The 16,239-nt window shown below is 61.2% G+C and overlaps 2 protein-coding genes across 12 annotated transcripts in view; one reads left to right on the top strand and one right to left on the bottom strand.

Moving 5' to 3' along the window:
• The first annotated feature begins 81 nt into the window (after positions 1-81).
• On the top strand, positions 82-3,878 carry PLEKHJ1 (pleckstrin homology domain containing J1). 2 transcript variants are annotated; one of them, XM_065918119.1, is made up of 7 exons: positions 82-115; positions 293-614; positions 711-778; positions 947-1,013; positions 1,854-1,944; positions 2,027-2,090; positions 2,182-3,152. In XM_065918119.1, the coding sequence occupies exons 2-7, from the start codon at positions 521-523 to the stop codon at positions 2,245-2,247; spliced, it is 450 nt and encodes a 149-aa protein (XP_065774191.1). In that variant the 5' UTR covers positions 82-115; positions 293-520; the 3' UTR covers positions 2,248-3,152. The 2 variants fall into 2 exon arrangements, 1 of the variants encoding a protein (XP_065774191.1); XR_010660888.1 differs by lacking the exon at positions 82-115 and adding an exon at positions 3,600-3,878 and having other exon boundaries at positions 122-614; positions 2,182-3,305.
• Positions 3,291-16,239, bottom strand: part of DOT1L (DOT1 like histone lysine methyltransferase) — a 54,197-nt gene continuing 41,248 nt past the window's right edge. For 5 of the 10 annotated variants that reach the window (XM_065918108.1, XM_065918110.1, XM_065918112.1 and 2 more), the window contains 11 exons: positions 15,948-16,073; positions 14,857-15,323; positions 14,398-14,530; positions 13,952-14,098; positions 12,751-12,880; positions 11,720-12,297; positions 11,426-11,631; positions 9,376-9,440; positions 8,085-8,999; positions 6,810-7,425; positions 3,291-5,635 (listed from right to left, as the gene is read on the bottom strand). In XM_065918108.1, the coding sequence (XP_065774180.1) occupies positions 6,845-7,425; positions 8,085-8,999; positions 9,376-9,440; positions 11,426-11,631; positions 11,720-12,297; positions 12,751-12,880; positions 13,952-14,098; positions 14,398-14,530; positions 14,857-15,323; positions 15,948-16,073 (3,348 nt within the window). In that variant the 3' untranslated portion in view covers positions 3,291-5,635; positions 6,810-6,844. Of the gene's footprint in view, positions 5,636-6,809; positions 7,426-7,730; positions 7,967-8,084; positions 9,000-9,375; positions 9,441-11,425; positions 11,632-11,719; positions 12,298-12,750; positions 12,881-13,951; positions 14,099-14,397; positions 14,531-14,856; positions 15,324-15,947; positions 16,074-16,239 lie in introns of those variants that run through there. The other 5 variants (XM_065918109.1, XM_065918113.1, XR_010660887.1 and 2 more) reach the window with 5 other exon arrangements.

The raw sequence follows: 16,239 nt of genomic DNA, 5'->3' as shown, positions 1-16,239 counted from the left end.
TGCCCGGCCCGCCCAATGGCGCGGGCGAGACGCTTATAGGCTGAAGGAAAGCGGGGAGCGGAGTGCAAGCCGGAAGTCGAAGCGCGCGTGCGTGCCAGATTACTTCGTTCTTTCGGTCAGTACTACTCGCGCAGAGCCAGTTCTCGCGGGGAGGGTAGTTGCGATTCGCCTCCCACCCCCGGCCCCTGTTCGCTTGAGTAAGGGGGTGCCACCGGTCGTGGGAATGCTTTATTCTCATCCCGGGTTCACGTTATTACGTGATCATATATGACACCATCCATTTTGTCTATAGTCCCGTTCATCCCAGGAAGTTCCCGCTCCGGCTTAGCGGCCCCCGAGACGCTTCCGCCACACGCCGGTGATTGACAGACTGAGCGGCCGGGAGCGCGCAGGCGTAGTAGCTCCGGCTGCGCCTCCGGGACGGCGCCGTGGGACTCTTTTCGCGCCGGCATCTGCGAGCGTTGGGACGGCGGCCGGGAGGGCGCGGCCGGCGTTCCGCGTTCTGGGTACCGGCGGCGCCATGCGCTATAACGAGAAGGAGCTGCAGGCGTTGTCCCGGCAGCCGGCCGAGATGGCAGCCGAGTTGGGCATGCGGGGACCCAAGAAAGGCAGCGGTGAGCGATCTGGGACGCCGGAGCGGGCGGGCGGGCGGCTGAAGGGGCGGGAGTGGGCAGGTGCTGAACCCGCGCGATCCCGCCTTGTGCTCGCAGTGGTGAAGCGGCGGCTGGTGAAGCTGGTCGTCAATTTCCTTTTCTACTTCCGGACGGACGAGGCGGAGGTAGGGTGCTGGGCAGGACTGCAGTGGGGGTTAGGTTCGGAGTTCGGAGTCGGGGGCGGGGCGGGGTCGAGGTCCGGTGTAGGAGCGGGGCGGGCTTGGGAATCGGGGGCGGGGCAGGGGGCGGGCGGGTTCTCGGGGTCCCTCCCCCATGCGCCTGTTTGCCCGCAGCCCATTGGAGCCCTGCTGCTGGAGCACTGCAGAGTCACCCAGGAAGAGCCCAGCGGCTTCTCCATCAGTGAGTGCGGCCTGAGACGTGGCTGGTTGTCACCCCCCCATCCCCTGGCGTGGCCCCACCTAAGTCCTTAGAGGCTGAGGGCAGTGTCCAGGCGGCCTCACGCGCTGGCTTCTCCCGTGGGGCCTGGTAACCTAGACAGAAGTGACCTGAACGGCCGCCCTTGTCTTGTTGGGGAGCATTTCTCTCCCGGCGTGCCTCGCTGCAACTGTTCCATTTCTCCTGTGAGCAGGACTTGTGCTGGGGAACCGGGACTGTTTTCTCCTCGGTGCTTTTGAGAGGGTGAGGTCTGCAGGAGGAAAGATAGAGCTTCTACTAGTTTCCCCGGGAGTCCACAAGAAAGTGCCACAGACGGGGAGGCTTAAATAGGAATAATGTATTCCTCCCAGTTCTGGATGGGGAGAAGTCTGACATCAGAATGTCAGCGCGGTTGCTTCCTTCTATAAGAGAATCTGCCCAGCTTCTGGAGGGTTCATTGGCAGAACTGTCTTGTAGAAATATCTCCCCGTCTCTGCCTTCATTTTCTGGGATCTTCTCCTTTGTGTGGTCAGGTCTAGGTTCGGCTTTTCTTAACAGCAGTTCTTTTGGATTAGACGTTCACCCTCCTGTGGTGTGAGCTCAGCTTAACCACTTAACTACCTAGGCCTGTAGTGACTCTACGTCCAGATAGAGTCCCTGTCCTGGGAAATACATGTTTTAAGATGTGAACGTATGTTTTTTGGAGGACACGATTCAACCTACAGTCAGCTGTTCGGAAGCAGTGGGCCCAGGCCAGGGCTGGAAAAGGAAATTGAGGCCTGGGTGGGAGGGAGCGGGGACACATGGGGGCTGCTCCCTTCTCAGGCTTCCTGGAGGACCCAGAGAGGAAGTACCACTTCGAGTGCTGCAGTGAGGAGCAGTGTCAGGAGTGGATGGCTGCGCTGCGTCGAGCCAGGTGGGGTGCTGACAGAACCTAGGGCCAGGCGGAGCCTAGGGCAGTGCGGGGCCCTGGGGGCTCACTCAGCTTTCCTTTCTAGTTATGAATTCATGCGGAGGAGCCTCATTTTCTACAGAAACGAGATCCAGAAGATGACTGGCAAGGTGTGCATGGGGGCGGGGGGTGGGGGCGGGGGGTGGGGGCCTCCTGGGCTCAGGCTTACTGCCCTCCCCGCGTTGTCGTCCACCCACACAGGACCCCCTGGAACAGTTTGGCATATCAGAGGAGGCCAGGTTCCAGCTGAGCAGCCTGAAGGCATAAGGCCAGGTGGGGCTCCCCAGCTGTCCTGTTGCTGGACAAGGCTTCTCTGCCCTCCCGGCCCCAGGTTTCCTGGCCAACCGTGGATTTGCTGTGGGAAGTATCTTGGTTTAAAGACTTCAAACGCCCCAGGGTGGGCAGGGGCTGCCTTGTTGGGAGAAGCCACCCAGCAAGTGTCCTCTAGACACACTGGGAACCACTGGACTGGTTTGGTACCTTGGTGCCGCCTGCTGCCGCCAGGGGACCAGCGCCCCCTCCCAGGAGCTGTGCCCCGCCCTTTGGGTCCGTTGACCCAGGACCTGGCAGGCGCAACTCTCCTGCGCTGGGCAGGCTGAATGTATAAAGTTAGGTGAAGCTGTGAAGGGCGTGGGGCTGTGCTGGGGCCGCTGTGAATTCTCCTGCTGAAGGGGCAGGCCCTGGCCAGACGCCTCTGGGCAGAGCTGGAAGGCTCGCCTTTGGGGTGGCCAGTATATTCTGTTCAAATAAAGGTACCTCTTTTCCATATGGGCCAGTGGTGCTGTGACTGCAGAGAGGGACATGTATCCTCTGCCGCGCGCCTATCCTGCATCTGCACAGCCGCTCCTGAGGGAAGTGAGGCCCTCCCCAGGTTCAAGGTTGAAGTGCCTGGGAGCAACAGAGTGGGGAGACCTGGAACCCAGAGCCAGGAAGGGCAAGGGGGGCTGGGACCCGGCCTACGGGGCTTCTGGCGCTCACAGGCCCCCGTCTGAGTGCCAGCAGGACCTCAGGAAGGGTTTGTTGGTGGCGTTGTCACTAAGTAGTCTAGGAAGGCTAAAAGGAGGCTGCCCTGGGTGGTCCTGACCTGGTCATAGTTGTCAGCCCTCGAGTAGGGGCTGGGCCTCTGAGACCGGGTGAGGGGAAGTTGTAACTTGTCTGTCGGCCACGGTGCCTGTCTTCAGGAGCAGGTGGGCCTCTACTGGGAGCGGCCGTCCTCCCTGCCTGGGGACGGGGAGCACGGCCCTGGGCCCTATGGCGCTCCAGGACCTTGCTGTGTCATCACCAGGAAGAAACACTGCTGCCAGACTAGGTTCAAGTGAAAACAGGTATTTTATTACAGCGTCTAGAGATGGATATGCAGTGCAGTGGGGTTCCCTTGGGAAGCGAGGGGAGTTAGCGCCCCAACTGAAACACAGGCTACCAAAACGACAAAGCAAAGCCCACCTGCATTACAAACCAAGGTGTGACAGAGCGAGCGTGGATGGATGTGTGAGTGAGAACAAACAGTCCTACAGTGGACAGGCAGGATAAATAATGGGGGAATCTTAAATAGGTCACGATTTGACTTGTAGCTAAATGGAGGGCTGTGTCCCCTGACCAGAGGGTGTCTTCATTGTTAGGGTTTCCTGAGCAAAGCGACCATAGCCATCAGACTTCCTGGAGTGGAGTGGAGCGCCCGGGTCAACAGCAGCAGCGGGGCTCCTCCCCACGCCCAACACCCTGGCGCCCCCTCCTTCCTGTGGCAGCGGCACCCAGGCCCAGGCAAGGGGCTGGGGCCGGATGGTGGGTGTGGAGAGGCCAAGCTGGCCCCGCTGTGGGGCGGGCCCTGTGCACGAGTCTGTCCCTGTAGCTTGGAGGGCAGACAAGGCATGGTGGCCCGCAAGCCACGCAGTGTTTGTGTACAGTGTCATCTGTTCAGATGGGGCTCCTCAGGCAGCCCCGCAGCTTTCTGTGGGGGGGGGGGGGGGCGGGGGGCAGGACAGCACCATCACACACCCACCGGGAGCACCGACCTGGGGTGGAGGGGGCAGGGCAGGGCAGGGTCGGTGGTCACAGGAGGAGGGCTCCATTTCCAGCTTCACCTGCTGCTCTGAGCAGCGCAGAGGTGGCCAGAGGTGGGACACTGTCCTGCTCTGACCCTGTGGCCTGTATCTCGCGGGGCCTCCACCTGCCAGAAAGGCTGGCTCCAGACTCACCCCAGGAATGAGGCAGCGGGCTGGGGCTCAGCTACCATACTGATCCTCGGGGACAGCAGAGGGCCCCACTCTGCAGGGGTGGGTGGTGGTGGCCAGGCTGGGGAAGGCTCAGGTTAGATCCCTATGTGGAGGCCCACCTCCTGCTCTCCTTGGGGGGTGCCACCTGGTGGTGGGGGCGGTGAGCACTTGAGGACAGGGTTCTGAATGCCCACCTTGGGGTCTGGGCCCCCTGCCAGCACCTTTGGCCAACATTGGCCCTTCCAGGGAGGCACACAGACAACACCGCTGCACCAAGGACCCAGCACAGTCACAGATGCTGTGCAGAGGACGGAGAGCCCCACCCACCACCTCGGAGCCTCAGGGACCAGCCCTCTTGCCCTGCCACCCCACCACATCCCTCCCGCAGCACTACTGTGGCTGCTGGGGGCGGGGGTGCGGGGGGAGAGTGTCACTCCAGCTGCGGGGTGGTGGGTGGGCAGGCCAGCTGTGCCCTGGGCCAGCACCTCTGTGCACTTGAATAAACAGCAAGGTTTCCCCTCACTTTTCTTTCTTCCTTTTTCTCTTTAGTTTACTGTGTATTCATCATACAGTCTAAAAATAAATGAAGTCAAGTCTATGAAATTTATAAATTTTCATCACATCTCTATAAAATACTGTCACCCGTCAGCGTGACTCCCCTGTAGACACACCAGGCACCCACGACTAACCACCCGCGTCCCCAGCTACCACCGGCGCTGACCCTCCCTGGGCAGCCGTGGCACGGGACCGGACGAGCAGAGACGTACAAAAGTAAATGCACTTGTCACACGGCGGGTTCCAGACCCTCCTCGCGAGCACCACTCAAACGGGTCCCCTCATCGAGGCACCCCGCTGCAGCCTGGCCGCGCGGCCACCATTCCTATGCCAAAGGCGTGATGTGGACCCAGGAGCCGAGCGAGGCCGTTCACAGTGCGAGGCGGGGTGGGCCTCCACCCGGAGCTGGGACCTTTGGTATAGGAAGAGCGTTAGATAAACAGGGCGGGGACAGGGCCTGGCGTCGGCATTGGTCAACCCCGAGAGTCAGCACCAAGAGTGTGGAGGCCGGCCTGCGACGAGATAGCACCGGGCGGCTGGCGGTCCCCGCGGTGGCCAGTCCTCGGGCAGATGGACGTCTTTACATAGATCCTTTCACATATAGTATCTACATCTCTCAATAGGTTGCCTTTACGGCTTCGGTGGAATAAAATAAGTCAAAGTTGTTTATACTTTTTAAAAAACGATAAATACTTTATCTAAAACTATGGACAGTACAGGCTGGAGCTGGGCCCCAGCGAGCCGTCTCCGCAGGTCTGCGCGGCGCTGATTCACAGTAGAGCCTGTTCTCTGGCCTCCATCCGTCCTCGCCGTCCCGTGGGGGGCCCCGCGCCGCGGCCCAGCCCGCCCTTGCATAGTCTCGCGGTTGAGGTAGAAATCCTAGTTACCTGCGGACACACGTGGGAACAAAGGCGGCACAGCGTTAGCCCCTTGCCCACACGGCCCGGCGCTGCCCCAAGTCGGGAGCCAGAGCCGCCGACGGACAGACGGACCGACAGACGACGCACGTGATGGCCGTAGGGCCCTGGGCCACACCCTAGGCCCGTCCCCAGGTCCCCTGTCGGGCGGTGCTCCCAGAGGCCTGTGAACAGCCTGGCAATAAGCCTATGTGCCCCTGGGAGAGACTGGCCCAGGCAGCAGGGGAAGCAGTGTCCACCATGGGCCTGACCTGGCCTCTATGTGCTCAGCTGCCCTCTCTAGCTCCTCTGATGGCCAGCGGCCGCTGCATGCTGAGCAGCCCCACCTTCTGGGTTTTTCCAACTACCAAGGCACAGCCCCGGCCCCAGGCCTCAAGTAAGGCTGTCTGCAGACCCTGACCAGGAGGCCGTTGGACTCCAGCGGCTGCCCATTCGTTTCCACTTAAACACACGACACACAGCTGAGGACATAGACAGATCCTGAGCCCAGCCCTGAAGCCCCATTTCTGCGCCAGACCTCACCCTGGGGACATGGGTGCGGCACTGGGAGTGACCAGGCCTCAGTCATACGACAGAACACAGCCCACTCCCCAGGCCTTCCTTCCTGTGGCTGGTGCCACATTCACCCTGCCGTCCCTAGGCCCCCGTGGCAGGCCCTTTAGCTAAGGAGCCCACCAGATGGCCATGCTCTGAAGGCCTGCAGTGCACCAGGAGCCTTAAATGCATGGAGTTTTCCTAAAACCCTATGAGGCGTGTTCAAGCACTGGGTGATAGGCCCGAGCACACAAAAGGCACCGCTGAGCTTCTCCACGGCCCCCACGGACCCACACGGGAGCTGCCTGGGCCCCCAGCGGCCACACCCAAGCCCAGGGTGGTGGCAAGCTCAGGCTGGGCTCAACAGGGAGGACACCAGCTTGGTCCTGCTCCTCCTGGTGCTCTCCCTGGGAGACCTAGGGTGCGGGGCCGCAGGCAGTGGGACCAGCCGTGCCCTGGTTCCCTTGCTGCCCTGGCTCTCTGCCTTCACGCCTCCTAGCCTCCTGGTCGTGGGAGCACAGCCTTGGCCCTGTGACCTTCCAGGAGCCCCGCCGGCCCACCTGTTCTCTGCAAAGGGAAGCACGGCCACCTAGTCGGGCTCTAGCCTTACCTTACAGAATACGAACTGCTAGCTAAGCAAGGTCTTTATTGCGGCTTAACCCCCGCAAGGCGCGCGGCATACGGAGGCGGCATGCCAAGGGAAACCCACACGGCGGGCGGCTCCGTGGAGCTGGCCTGTGGGTTCACGGGCGTGGCCTGGGCCAGGGCCAGCCCAGGCAGGGGCTGGTGGTGCACCGTCAAGGAGGGGCGGGACACCTTGTGCGGGAGGGAGGCGAGCTTGATGGACAGAGAGGCGTTAGCAGGCGGCAGAGAGGCAGCAGAGGAGGCAGGTAAGAAAGCTTGGTTAGCAGGGAGGGATGCGAGGTTCTGCAGAAGCACGGGCTCAGAGTTAGCTGGGAGCAGCGCAGGGGGAGAAGGCAAGGTGGCGTTAGGATGGGGGGGTGCATGGAGGGCGGGCTGCCCCGGAGAGGGCTGGCCCAGGTGCGGAGGGGGTGGGGGCGGCCTCGGCTCCGCAGAGGACGGGGCCTGAAAGGAAGAGGCCGGGGGGCTGGCCACCGCCTGCAGCGGGGTTAAGCTCAGCGTGGTGCTGCGACATGCAGCCCCACTGCCGAAACTGGCTCCAAACGGATGGGCGGAGGCGGGAGGCACCGCGTGGTTAAAGACACCTGCAAACAGGAGAGAAAAACTCAGCTTCAACAGGCGGGCACCTCCAGCCGAGCCAAGAGCAGCGCGCGGAGGAGGAAGCGACGGCAGCTGCAGCTCCGCGTGCGGGCACAAGTGCAGCGAAGCGCAGGCAGCGGGAGCGTGGGCGGGCCCACCGCCAGGCCCTGGAACCCTACCCCACCCCACCCCACCTCAGTGCCAAGCGAGCCGGGAGCCTGTGGCTCCCCGCACTCTGCTCCACCCTGCATGCACGCGGGCGGCGGGCACCACAGCCCCTCGCTCTGTCCCAGTGCCGGCCGCATCGGACCTTCCGGGTGAGCTCGCGGGAGGAAGGAGAGCCTGGTCATGGCGCCAGTCCCTCTAAGAATCAGAGGGCACGGTCAGACCAGAGAGCCCGGCAGAGCCGACTCACGCCCGAGTGCTCTGCCCACACGACCGTCACGGCTGCGTTTCGTGAAAAGGAACGAGGTGGCGGGCGCAAAGTGGACCCAAAGGGACACGCGGGCACAGCCTCTCCCCCCTCAGGGGGCCCTGGAAGGGAACCTGCAAACAGCGGAGGTTAAACCCAACAGTCCGGGTGGGCGGCGGAGACAATGTGCGGCCCACAGCTCGTCCCCCAGCGGGTCCTGTGGGACCGAGTGGCCAGGAGGGCACTGCCTACCTCCAACTGCGCCGCCGGCCACCCCGGAGGAGAAGCTGCCCATGGCGTGCGAGTTGGTCAGTCTGGTGGCGGCGGTCGAGACGTGAACCAGGCCGGCGGCGGGCACGGAGCTGAACAGGGACTGCAGCACAGACGGGCCCAGGTTGGCCTGTAGCGACATGGGGCCCAGCGCGAACTGTGGCCCGGGGGCAAAGGTGCCCAAGAAGGGGCGGTGGGTCTGCACGGACGGGGCTGCGCCACCTGCCGAGGATGCCACTGGGGCAAGACCTGGGCCACTGAGGAGGCCTGCAGGGGGTGCGGCGGCGGCAGCCATGAACAGGTTGTGGCCGTTCTTGACATCGGGCTCGCGCTCGCGACCCTTGCCGGCCTTGCTGTGCGCTGTTGAGGCCTTGTCTGGGGGTCCACACGTGGGAAGGCCCCCCTCGCCTTTCGGGCCCAGTCCGTCCAGCTGCCGCTTGTTCGCAAAGGGGCCAGACTCTGCGGCACCACCCTCCTTGCCCCGTGGGCCGGGGAAGCTCAGGGGGGCACCCAGGCCAGCTGCCTCGGGGGCCTTGTGGGAGAGAGAAGCACCATCACTGAAGCTGTGTAAACTGAGGTCAGCTGCTAGGCCCCCGCCCAAGGCGAAGCTGCTGGCAGGAAGGCTACTGGGGCTCAGCCCGCCCGCCCCCGGCAGCGGGCCCGGGAAGCTCTTCCTGGAGTGGGTGGCCAGCTTGGCATCGGCCGCGCTGGGCTCCTCCAGGCCGGGCCGGAAAGCGAACAGGGAGTTGTGGCTCAGAGCGGAGGCAGCCTGCAGCGGGCTGTCAGCTGCCTTGGCCAGGCCCAGGTCGGAGATGGGCGAGAAGGTGGACTTCCACTTGCTGCTGTTGACCGGCTCGCTGGCCAGAGATGCCTTCCTTCCCGTTAGGCTGCCACCTGCTGGGAGAGACAATGGCTGAGGCCTGGGCGGTGGGGCTGGGTAAGACGCCGTGGATCTCAGACCACCGCCTGCTCAGAGTGCCTCCATACAGAGAAGGCCCTTTCGAGAAGGGCCTGGCAAGGATGGGGCTGCCAGAGAAGCTGAGGGCAGAGGGCTGCTCAGCAGGAGGAAAGGCGTGTTGACAGGGAGGACTACATGTACCTGAGTAACCAGGTGGCACCAAGAGTGCCCCACGCATCACAGGGAAAGGGGCGGGGGAGGTGTGTACTCAGCACAGCCCAGGACAATTCTGGAAGCCCCATGGGGTTCTCAGGGGCCAGGCAGCAAGCCTAGCATGGGTGCCAAGGACTCAAATGTTGTGCACACTGAACTCACCATTTTCCAAGGTTTTTGGTGGAGACTTGCTTTCTAAGGAGATTGTTGCAATTTTTCTCTCAATTCTACCAGAAAAAGAAAAAGAGGATGAGTGTTTGCCATCCACGTGCACACCAGAGTGTTGTGTGTACACTGAATTGCCCAGGCGAGCCGTGAGCCAGGGATGTCTGACCTGCCGTCAGGGCCCCCGATGCCGGCTGTGGCAGGGGGAATCGGCTGAGCGTGGGCCCCGGCAGCAGAGGAGGAATGCCGCTTCCCAACACACAGACACATGCAGGAGCCCTGCATGGACTCAGTCCACTCAGGACTGGCCCTGAGTGGAACGGGCTCTTGAGCCATAAGACTGTGTCATCCGCGGAAGGGGATGACATGGTGCTGAGCACATAATGAGCCCCCCCCAGCAAGTTGCAACTGGTGACATAATGTTGTGGCTTCACACGTCAGGATTCTTAGGGGTCGTCCCAAAGGACCATGACATCCAGAGACACAACTCTCAAAATAATCCAGTATTTTCACAACGTAATGTTTGTATGTGGAAGAATGAACTCAGACAACACTGGGAACAGCCGACTAAAGAAACACCACAGATCATGGTGCACGGGGCCTGTCCAGAACATAGCACTCCTGTGCCCCAGTGGACACCAGCACCACAGTGACCACACACCGAAGATCGGAGGACACAGCTGCAGGCCCCTACCTGGTGAGGGGTCACACGTGAGAACAAATAAAGAGCTCTCAGGACTTAGCAGCATAACCCGAATCACGCACGGGCCGTGATGTGACATCTCTCCAAGGAAGAGATGACATGGAGTGCTGCTGGCCCCTGGGGAGAAGAGGTCGGAACCAAGAGGACACCACCACACACCCGTAGAGACAGAGCTGCTGCATGGAACACAGACCCAGAAGATGACACATGAGGGCGAGGACGAGGAGAAACTGGCGCCCCGTGCATAGCTGGCAGGAGTGAGATGGGGCAGTCGCTGTGGGAAGTCGGAAGGATCCTTAAAAGTTAAGCACAGACTCATCACATGATCCAGCAAATTCCACACCTAGGGCCTGTGTGAGCTAATCACTGTTGTGTCCAACTTTTTGTGACCCCATGGACTAGCCCGCCAAGTTCCTCTGTCCATGGGATTCTCCAGGCAAGAATACTGGAGTGGGTTGCTATGCCTTCCCCCAGGGTATGTTCCCAGTCCAGGGACTGAACCCATATCTTTTATGTCTCCTGCACTGGGAGACAGGTTCTTTACCACTAGCGCCACAAACCATAAACACACTTTCAAATAAAAACGCACATACCAACATCCAGACCAGCATGATTCACAGTAGCTAAAAACAAAGCAACCCAAGCATCCATGATGGGTAAACACAACGTGGTCCATCAACACCGTGGAATATGATGCAGCTTTAAAAAATGAGGTCCTGACACCTGCTACAACCTGGATGAGCCTTGAGGACATGATGCTCAGTAAGAGAAGCAGATACAGAAAGACACACTCTATCTGATTTCACTCACAGGAGGTCCTAGAGGAGTCAGATCCACAGAGACAGGAAGTAGATGGTGGGGCCAGGGGCTGGGGGAGGGGCTGGGGAGTCTTTCTGAGGTGATGAAATTGCCCTAAAATTGAGAGTGCTGATGTTTGCACAACCCCAAGAATACATCAGAAACCCCTGACTGCACATTTTAAGCAGGTGGTATATTATGTGAATTACACCTAACATAACCATTGTCAAAAGGAAAAAGAAGGGGAAAAAAAACCTTGATCCCCATCAGGTGAGTGGACCAGAGCCTGCGCACCTGCTTCCAGCTCTCCCACCCGCTGCCCGCCCTCCTCTCCGCTGACATGTGACACCTGCACGTGGGCTGCAGGCTCGGGCTCGGCTTCGCCCCACACATAGGCAGCGAGGTGCTCTCAAAAGCCTTGGGCCCTTGCGGGCTGTTTCTCACACAGTTAAACCATCCCAGATGTGCCCTGAGAGAGGACACAGCTGCAGGTCAGCGTGAAGACCTGCAGTCAGGACCTATCCCCCCTCACCGAAGCCCACTCGCCTGGCACTGCCGGGCTCATCCTCAGAGCCTGGCTCCTCATCCGAGGTCAGTGGGGAGTAGTGGGCGCCATTGGTCTGGCTTAGAGGCTTCTCCTTCTTGAGCACGGGTGGTTGGTCGTTGTCCTGGTAGGGGACGGGTGAGCTCTTTAGGGAGCTCTCAGGGGACGAGATGGCTGTGATCTCCAGGGGCTGGTTGATGTTGCTGACCTGAGGGCCGGGCACATTCATGAGCTCCAACAGGCCCAGCATGCGCCCCCATCAGCCACCCAGCCCCAGCACGCCGCTCCCGCCTCACCATGGAGTTGAGGTTCAGGGGGGACCCTGAAGACTGCGTGAAAAGCCCAGCAACAGATGGCAAGGCCCGGCGCTTGGGGGACACACTCGAGCTCAGGCTGGGGGTCCCCGCTGATGCCCGCTTCCTCCGGCCCCGCTTGCGGCTGTCTGGCCCATGGCCCTGGCCACCGTCCCCGCGGGCACCCGAAGGCAGAGGGCTGTGTTTGCTGGAAGGTGACTGCTTGGCGCTGCTGGCGCCTGCCGAGATGGTGAAGACGATCCTCCTCTTGGCTTCGCTCTCAGGGTCTGAGAAGCTGGTCTCACAGGGCAGGTCCCCTTTACCAGAGTCAGGAAGCGGGCCCAAGGCGCCTAGCCGGGGGCTGGCGGAGAGCTGGGGGGCCGGCGAGGCCGAGCCGCAGGCACGTGGCTGCGTCAGCAGGGGCGGGTGCTGCGGGGTGGAGCTGCGGGACCCCACGGTGGCAAAGAGGCTTCCCGAGCTGGAGGACTCGTCCAGGGCTGGGGGCTCGGCTCCAGGGCCGAGGGGTGCCGGGCTGCCCGCCAGGGCCCCACTGATGGCCACCGAGCCGGTGTATGCAAAGCCTGCGGAGGACACATGAGGTGGTGGCTCAGGTCTCTACATGCTTGGCACCCCTGGGCCTTCACTGTGCCCTTCTCCCCACTTCTGGGCCTGCGATAGTCGGGGGCCTGGAGCCCATGCACATGCTGAGTGGACCCTGGGCATCGCCAGCAGAGATGCCCGCCCCACACAAGAGCAGCGGTGTTGAGATGAGTGCTGGAGCCGCCTGTTTCACATCAGTGACAGGGACCATCTAGGCGGCAGGCCCCCAAGTACACAGTTGGCCCCACACAGAAGCCCCATCAGATCTCCCAGAGGACCAGACCCTGCCAACAGGGCCAGCACAGGCCCTGGCCGAGCATGGCTGTCTGACACAAGCCGGGCGGGACCCCAATGTGCGTGCAGCTGAGGATGGCCCTGATGTGGCTCAGACCCTGCGGCTGGAGGGGCCATGCCTGGCCTCTGGGAACCCTCACCTGTGGGAGCCAGGGCGAGGCTCTTGCTCCCGGAAGCACTGCCCCCGGTACCATGGGTGTTAGCAGCCACCTGTTTCTCCAGCGTGGATGATGACTCTCGGGCCGGCGGCCCAGGGCTGGGTGTACTTCTCTGCAAAAAGAAGGCGCACACTGTCAGCCAAGCCAGGCACACACCCAGCTGGGCACACGCCACAGGACGTCCCCATGGCCCAAAGCAGCAAGCCCAGAAGGGCAACGGCCACGCAGGTGAGCCTGGCAGTCAGCCACCAGAAGGCTTTCACAAGGTGAGGTGGAGGTGTCTGACCTCAGCTCTAAACGGCTGGGACAGCAGTGAGGGCGGTGGTCATGACCTGATCTAGCAACTCCGCTCCTAGATGAAGCCAGATAGAAACAACTGTCCACACAATACTTGTTCACACACGTCCACAGCAGTGTGATTTACAACAGCCCCAAAGTGCATACAACCCAAATGACTATCCACAGAGGATAAACACGTGTCCCTCCACACCTGGACCATCCCTCAGCCACAAAAAGGAGAGAAGCCCTGACATTCGCTCCCATGTGGATGAAACCTCAGGACACAACGCTCAGTGAGAGAGGCAGACACAGAAGGACACACAGTATGTGATTCCAGGGACGGGAAATGTCCTGAACAGGCCAAACCACAGACAGAGTGGGGTACTGATTGTCAGGGCCTGGGGAGAGGGAAGAGGGGTGATGCCGATGGGGATGAGCTTCCTCTTGGGGCACAGAATGTTCTAAAGCAGAGCTGGCTGCAAGACTGGTGAACACACTGAAGACCCCTGCGCTGAACACCTTAGATGGATGAGTTCTGTGTGAATGACACCTCCATAAACACAAAGCCCAGCCCGCTCTACACAAAGTGTAACTCCCAAGTGCATGCGTGTGAGGGAGCACGCAAGTGTGGACTCGGAGGACAGGGCAGCTTCTACAGAACCAGGAATCTCTCTCTCTCCACTCACACTGTCACCAGGCACACTCAGATCTAAGGGTAAAGTTGGAAACCTTACTGGGAATCGGTGCTCTCTTTTTCTCAGGTGTTGCAGCACACTGAAGGTATAACTGCGAGTAACTGAACAGAAAGTGACTGGGCCTCGAGGAGAAAGGACAGGCCTGTGGCTCTGCCTGTGCGTGCACACGAGGCCTGGGGCAGCAGGCTTGGGCCAAGGGCTGCACTCACCGCCTTCTCGGCGCGGCTGGGCAGCACCACGCTGGCCAGGGGGATGCTGACGGGCAGCTTGCTGGGCTGCACGGTGCTCAGCGGGATGCTGACGGGCAGGCTGGTGATGGCCTCCCCACTGCTGGCGTAGGCACGCTCCTTCACACCCTGCCGACCAGGACAGTGGCCTCGGGCACTGCCCCGGGGACACCGGGGATTCCAACCATCCCCCACCCCAACCCATTCTCCCAACTGGCCAGACCCACCGGTCAGCAGCCTCCACCCATGGCGGGACCACCCTGCTGCTCAACCACCCTCTCCTCCCATCCCCAGGGACTGAGCTCTCTCCCAGCCTCACCTGAGGGCAAGGGTACAGTTGGGTGGCCATGCTGCCCCCTCCTTCAGGACCTCCTTCGAGAACCCCCTCCCCACCCAGGGCCACAGATGCTCTCGGAGAGCAGCCTCACCTTCTCGGGGCCCTTCTCTCCCATCTGTAAAGTCGTGGGGGATGAAGGTCGGGGGTCTTGTGGGCTCAGCTTGATGCCGTTGGTGATGCCAGGGCTCTGGTAAGGGAGCCCGTTCTCCTTGGCATGCTCGGCTCTAGAAACAAGGCGTGTCCTCCGTCACTCTTTGGGGAGCCCCCTATGGCTGCAGCTTTGTGTTCAGAGCTGAGAGCTCTGGCCTGGCAAACCCCCAATTCACTTCCATTTTCTTTTTTTTCCCCCCAATTATTTTTATTAGTTGGAGACTAATTACTGTACAATATTGTAGTGGTTTCTGCCATATATTGACATGAATCAGCCATGGATTTACATGTGTTCCGCATCCTGAACCCCCCTCCCACCCCTGATTCTCTTCCAAACTGATGATCTCCAGCTCAGAAGACCCGCGGGGCCTCCAAGCCCCTGACGCCAGCCTGTACTCACCGTGGGTGCAGCTCACTGGCAGCTGCCTTGCCGCTGGCCACGTGGTCCTGGCTCAGATGGCGCCGCAGCACCAGCTTGGCAGGGGATAGCCTGGTGTAGTCAGGCAGGGCCAGCCCAGACAGCTTCTCCAGTCGTGGCCGGCCACTGTGGCTGGGGGTGCAGGGCACGACCTCCTGGTCTAGTGGGGAGGCCAGGTACTGGGGGGTGTTCTGCTTGGGCGAGGGCCGACCCAGTGCGCTGCAGAGCTCATAGCCGGCCGCGTGGCCATTCATGGAGAGCTCGGGGCTCAAGCTGCTAAAGGGCGGCAGGGAGAAGCGGGCGCAGTCCAGCTCTAAGTGCAGCCGGCCAGGCTCGGCCTCTGGCTTTCCACGAAGCTGCAGGGTCAGCGCCTCATCAGGCGGCACACAGGACTTGAGCTGCAGCAACTCCTGCTGCCGTTGGCTCTTCTCTAGCTCCACAATGCTGATCTGTGGGATGAGTGGGGGGGAGTCAGGCCCGTACAGCCCCAAGCCCAGCACCCCGCCAGCCAGGACCATCCAGGAGAGAGAGGGGGACGTGGCTGGAGAGCTGACAGGTGAATGAGCATCAGAGTAGGGCGGAGGTGCACAAAGGTGGTAAGGAGCCCAGGCTCCGTGGCCACCATGGTGACTGCCAGGATAAGACATCAGGATAGCAGCTGTCCTGGGTGGGCCAGGGCTCAAGGAACTGCATGTTTGGCTTTTTCCCACAATAAACAGGCTGCTTCTTGATTTTCAATTACGGAGGAAGGTCAGAACCCAGAGCGTTCCCTCCTGAGACCCTTCCCGCAGACCCCACCACACACAGGCTTGGGCAATAAACCTCGTTTCTGTGACACATGGGCTATGACTCAGCAGAAACCTGCTCTGGGGAGGTGTGTGCTCAGGACACATCCTCAAAGGGATCTCAGTGGATACCAGTTCACCGTGAGTGCTCTGTGGTCAGAGATCCCTCAAAAAATTCCCAGGATCTGGTGCTGGGAGATGTAGTAGAGGGAAAGGCGTCTCTGCAGGTGGGCCAGGGAGTGGGGAAGGGGGCAATGAAGGAGGTTCCAATTCCCAGCCCAGCCTCACCTGCAGCTCCAGGCAGTGCCTCTGCTTCTCTGAGATCTGGCTCTTCAGGGCCTGCTTCTCCTTCAGCAGATTCTCCAGGGACAGCGTGGACCAGTCCAGCTTCAGCTCCTCACACCGTGCCTTGAGCTGTGGGGAGGGTGTTGGGCTGTGAGCCCTGGCGGGCAGCCACCACCCAGGTATGCACAGCTGGGGGAGGTTGGGAGGGGCTCTGGTGGACGGTTCCTACCCAGGTGTGCCTGCAGTGGGAGATTGGGAGGAGCCCCTGTGTGCACAGCTGGGGCACGGAGGAGCA

This window comes from Muntiacus reevesi, chromosome 1 (assembly GCF_963930625.1).
Source record: "Muntiacus reevesi chromosome 1, mMunRee1.1, whole genome shotgun sequence".
In the NCBI taxonomy this organism is placed as follows: Eukaryota; Metazoa; Chordata; class Mammalia; order Artiodactyla; family Cervidae; genus Muntiacus; species Muntiacus reevesi.
Note: the sequence above shows the minus strand (reverse complement) of the source record. Positions and strands in the feature narration are given on the sequence as shown.

What these genes read in the sequence shown, in the direction of transcription:
- PLEKHJ1 (XM_065918119.1), top strand. Translation starts at nt 521, where the DNA reads ATGCGCTATAACGAGAAGGAGCTGCAGGCGTTGTCCCGGCAGCCGGCC. An exon ending in GGGACCCAAGAAAGGCAGCG is followed by an intron (nt 615 to 710) that starts GTGAGCGATCTG and finishes TTGTGCTCGCAG; the next exon opens with TGGTGAAGCGGCGGCTGGTG. An exon ending in TCCGGACGGACGAGGCGGAG is followed by an intron (nt 779 to 946) that starts GTAGGGTGCTGG and finishes GTTTGCCCGCAG; the next exon opens with CCCATTGGAGCCCTGCTGCT.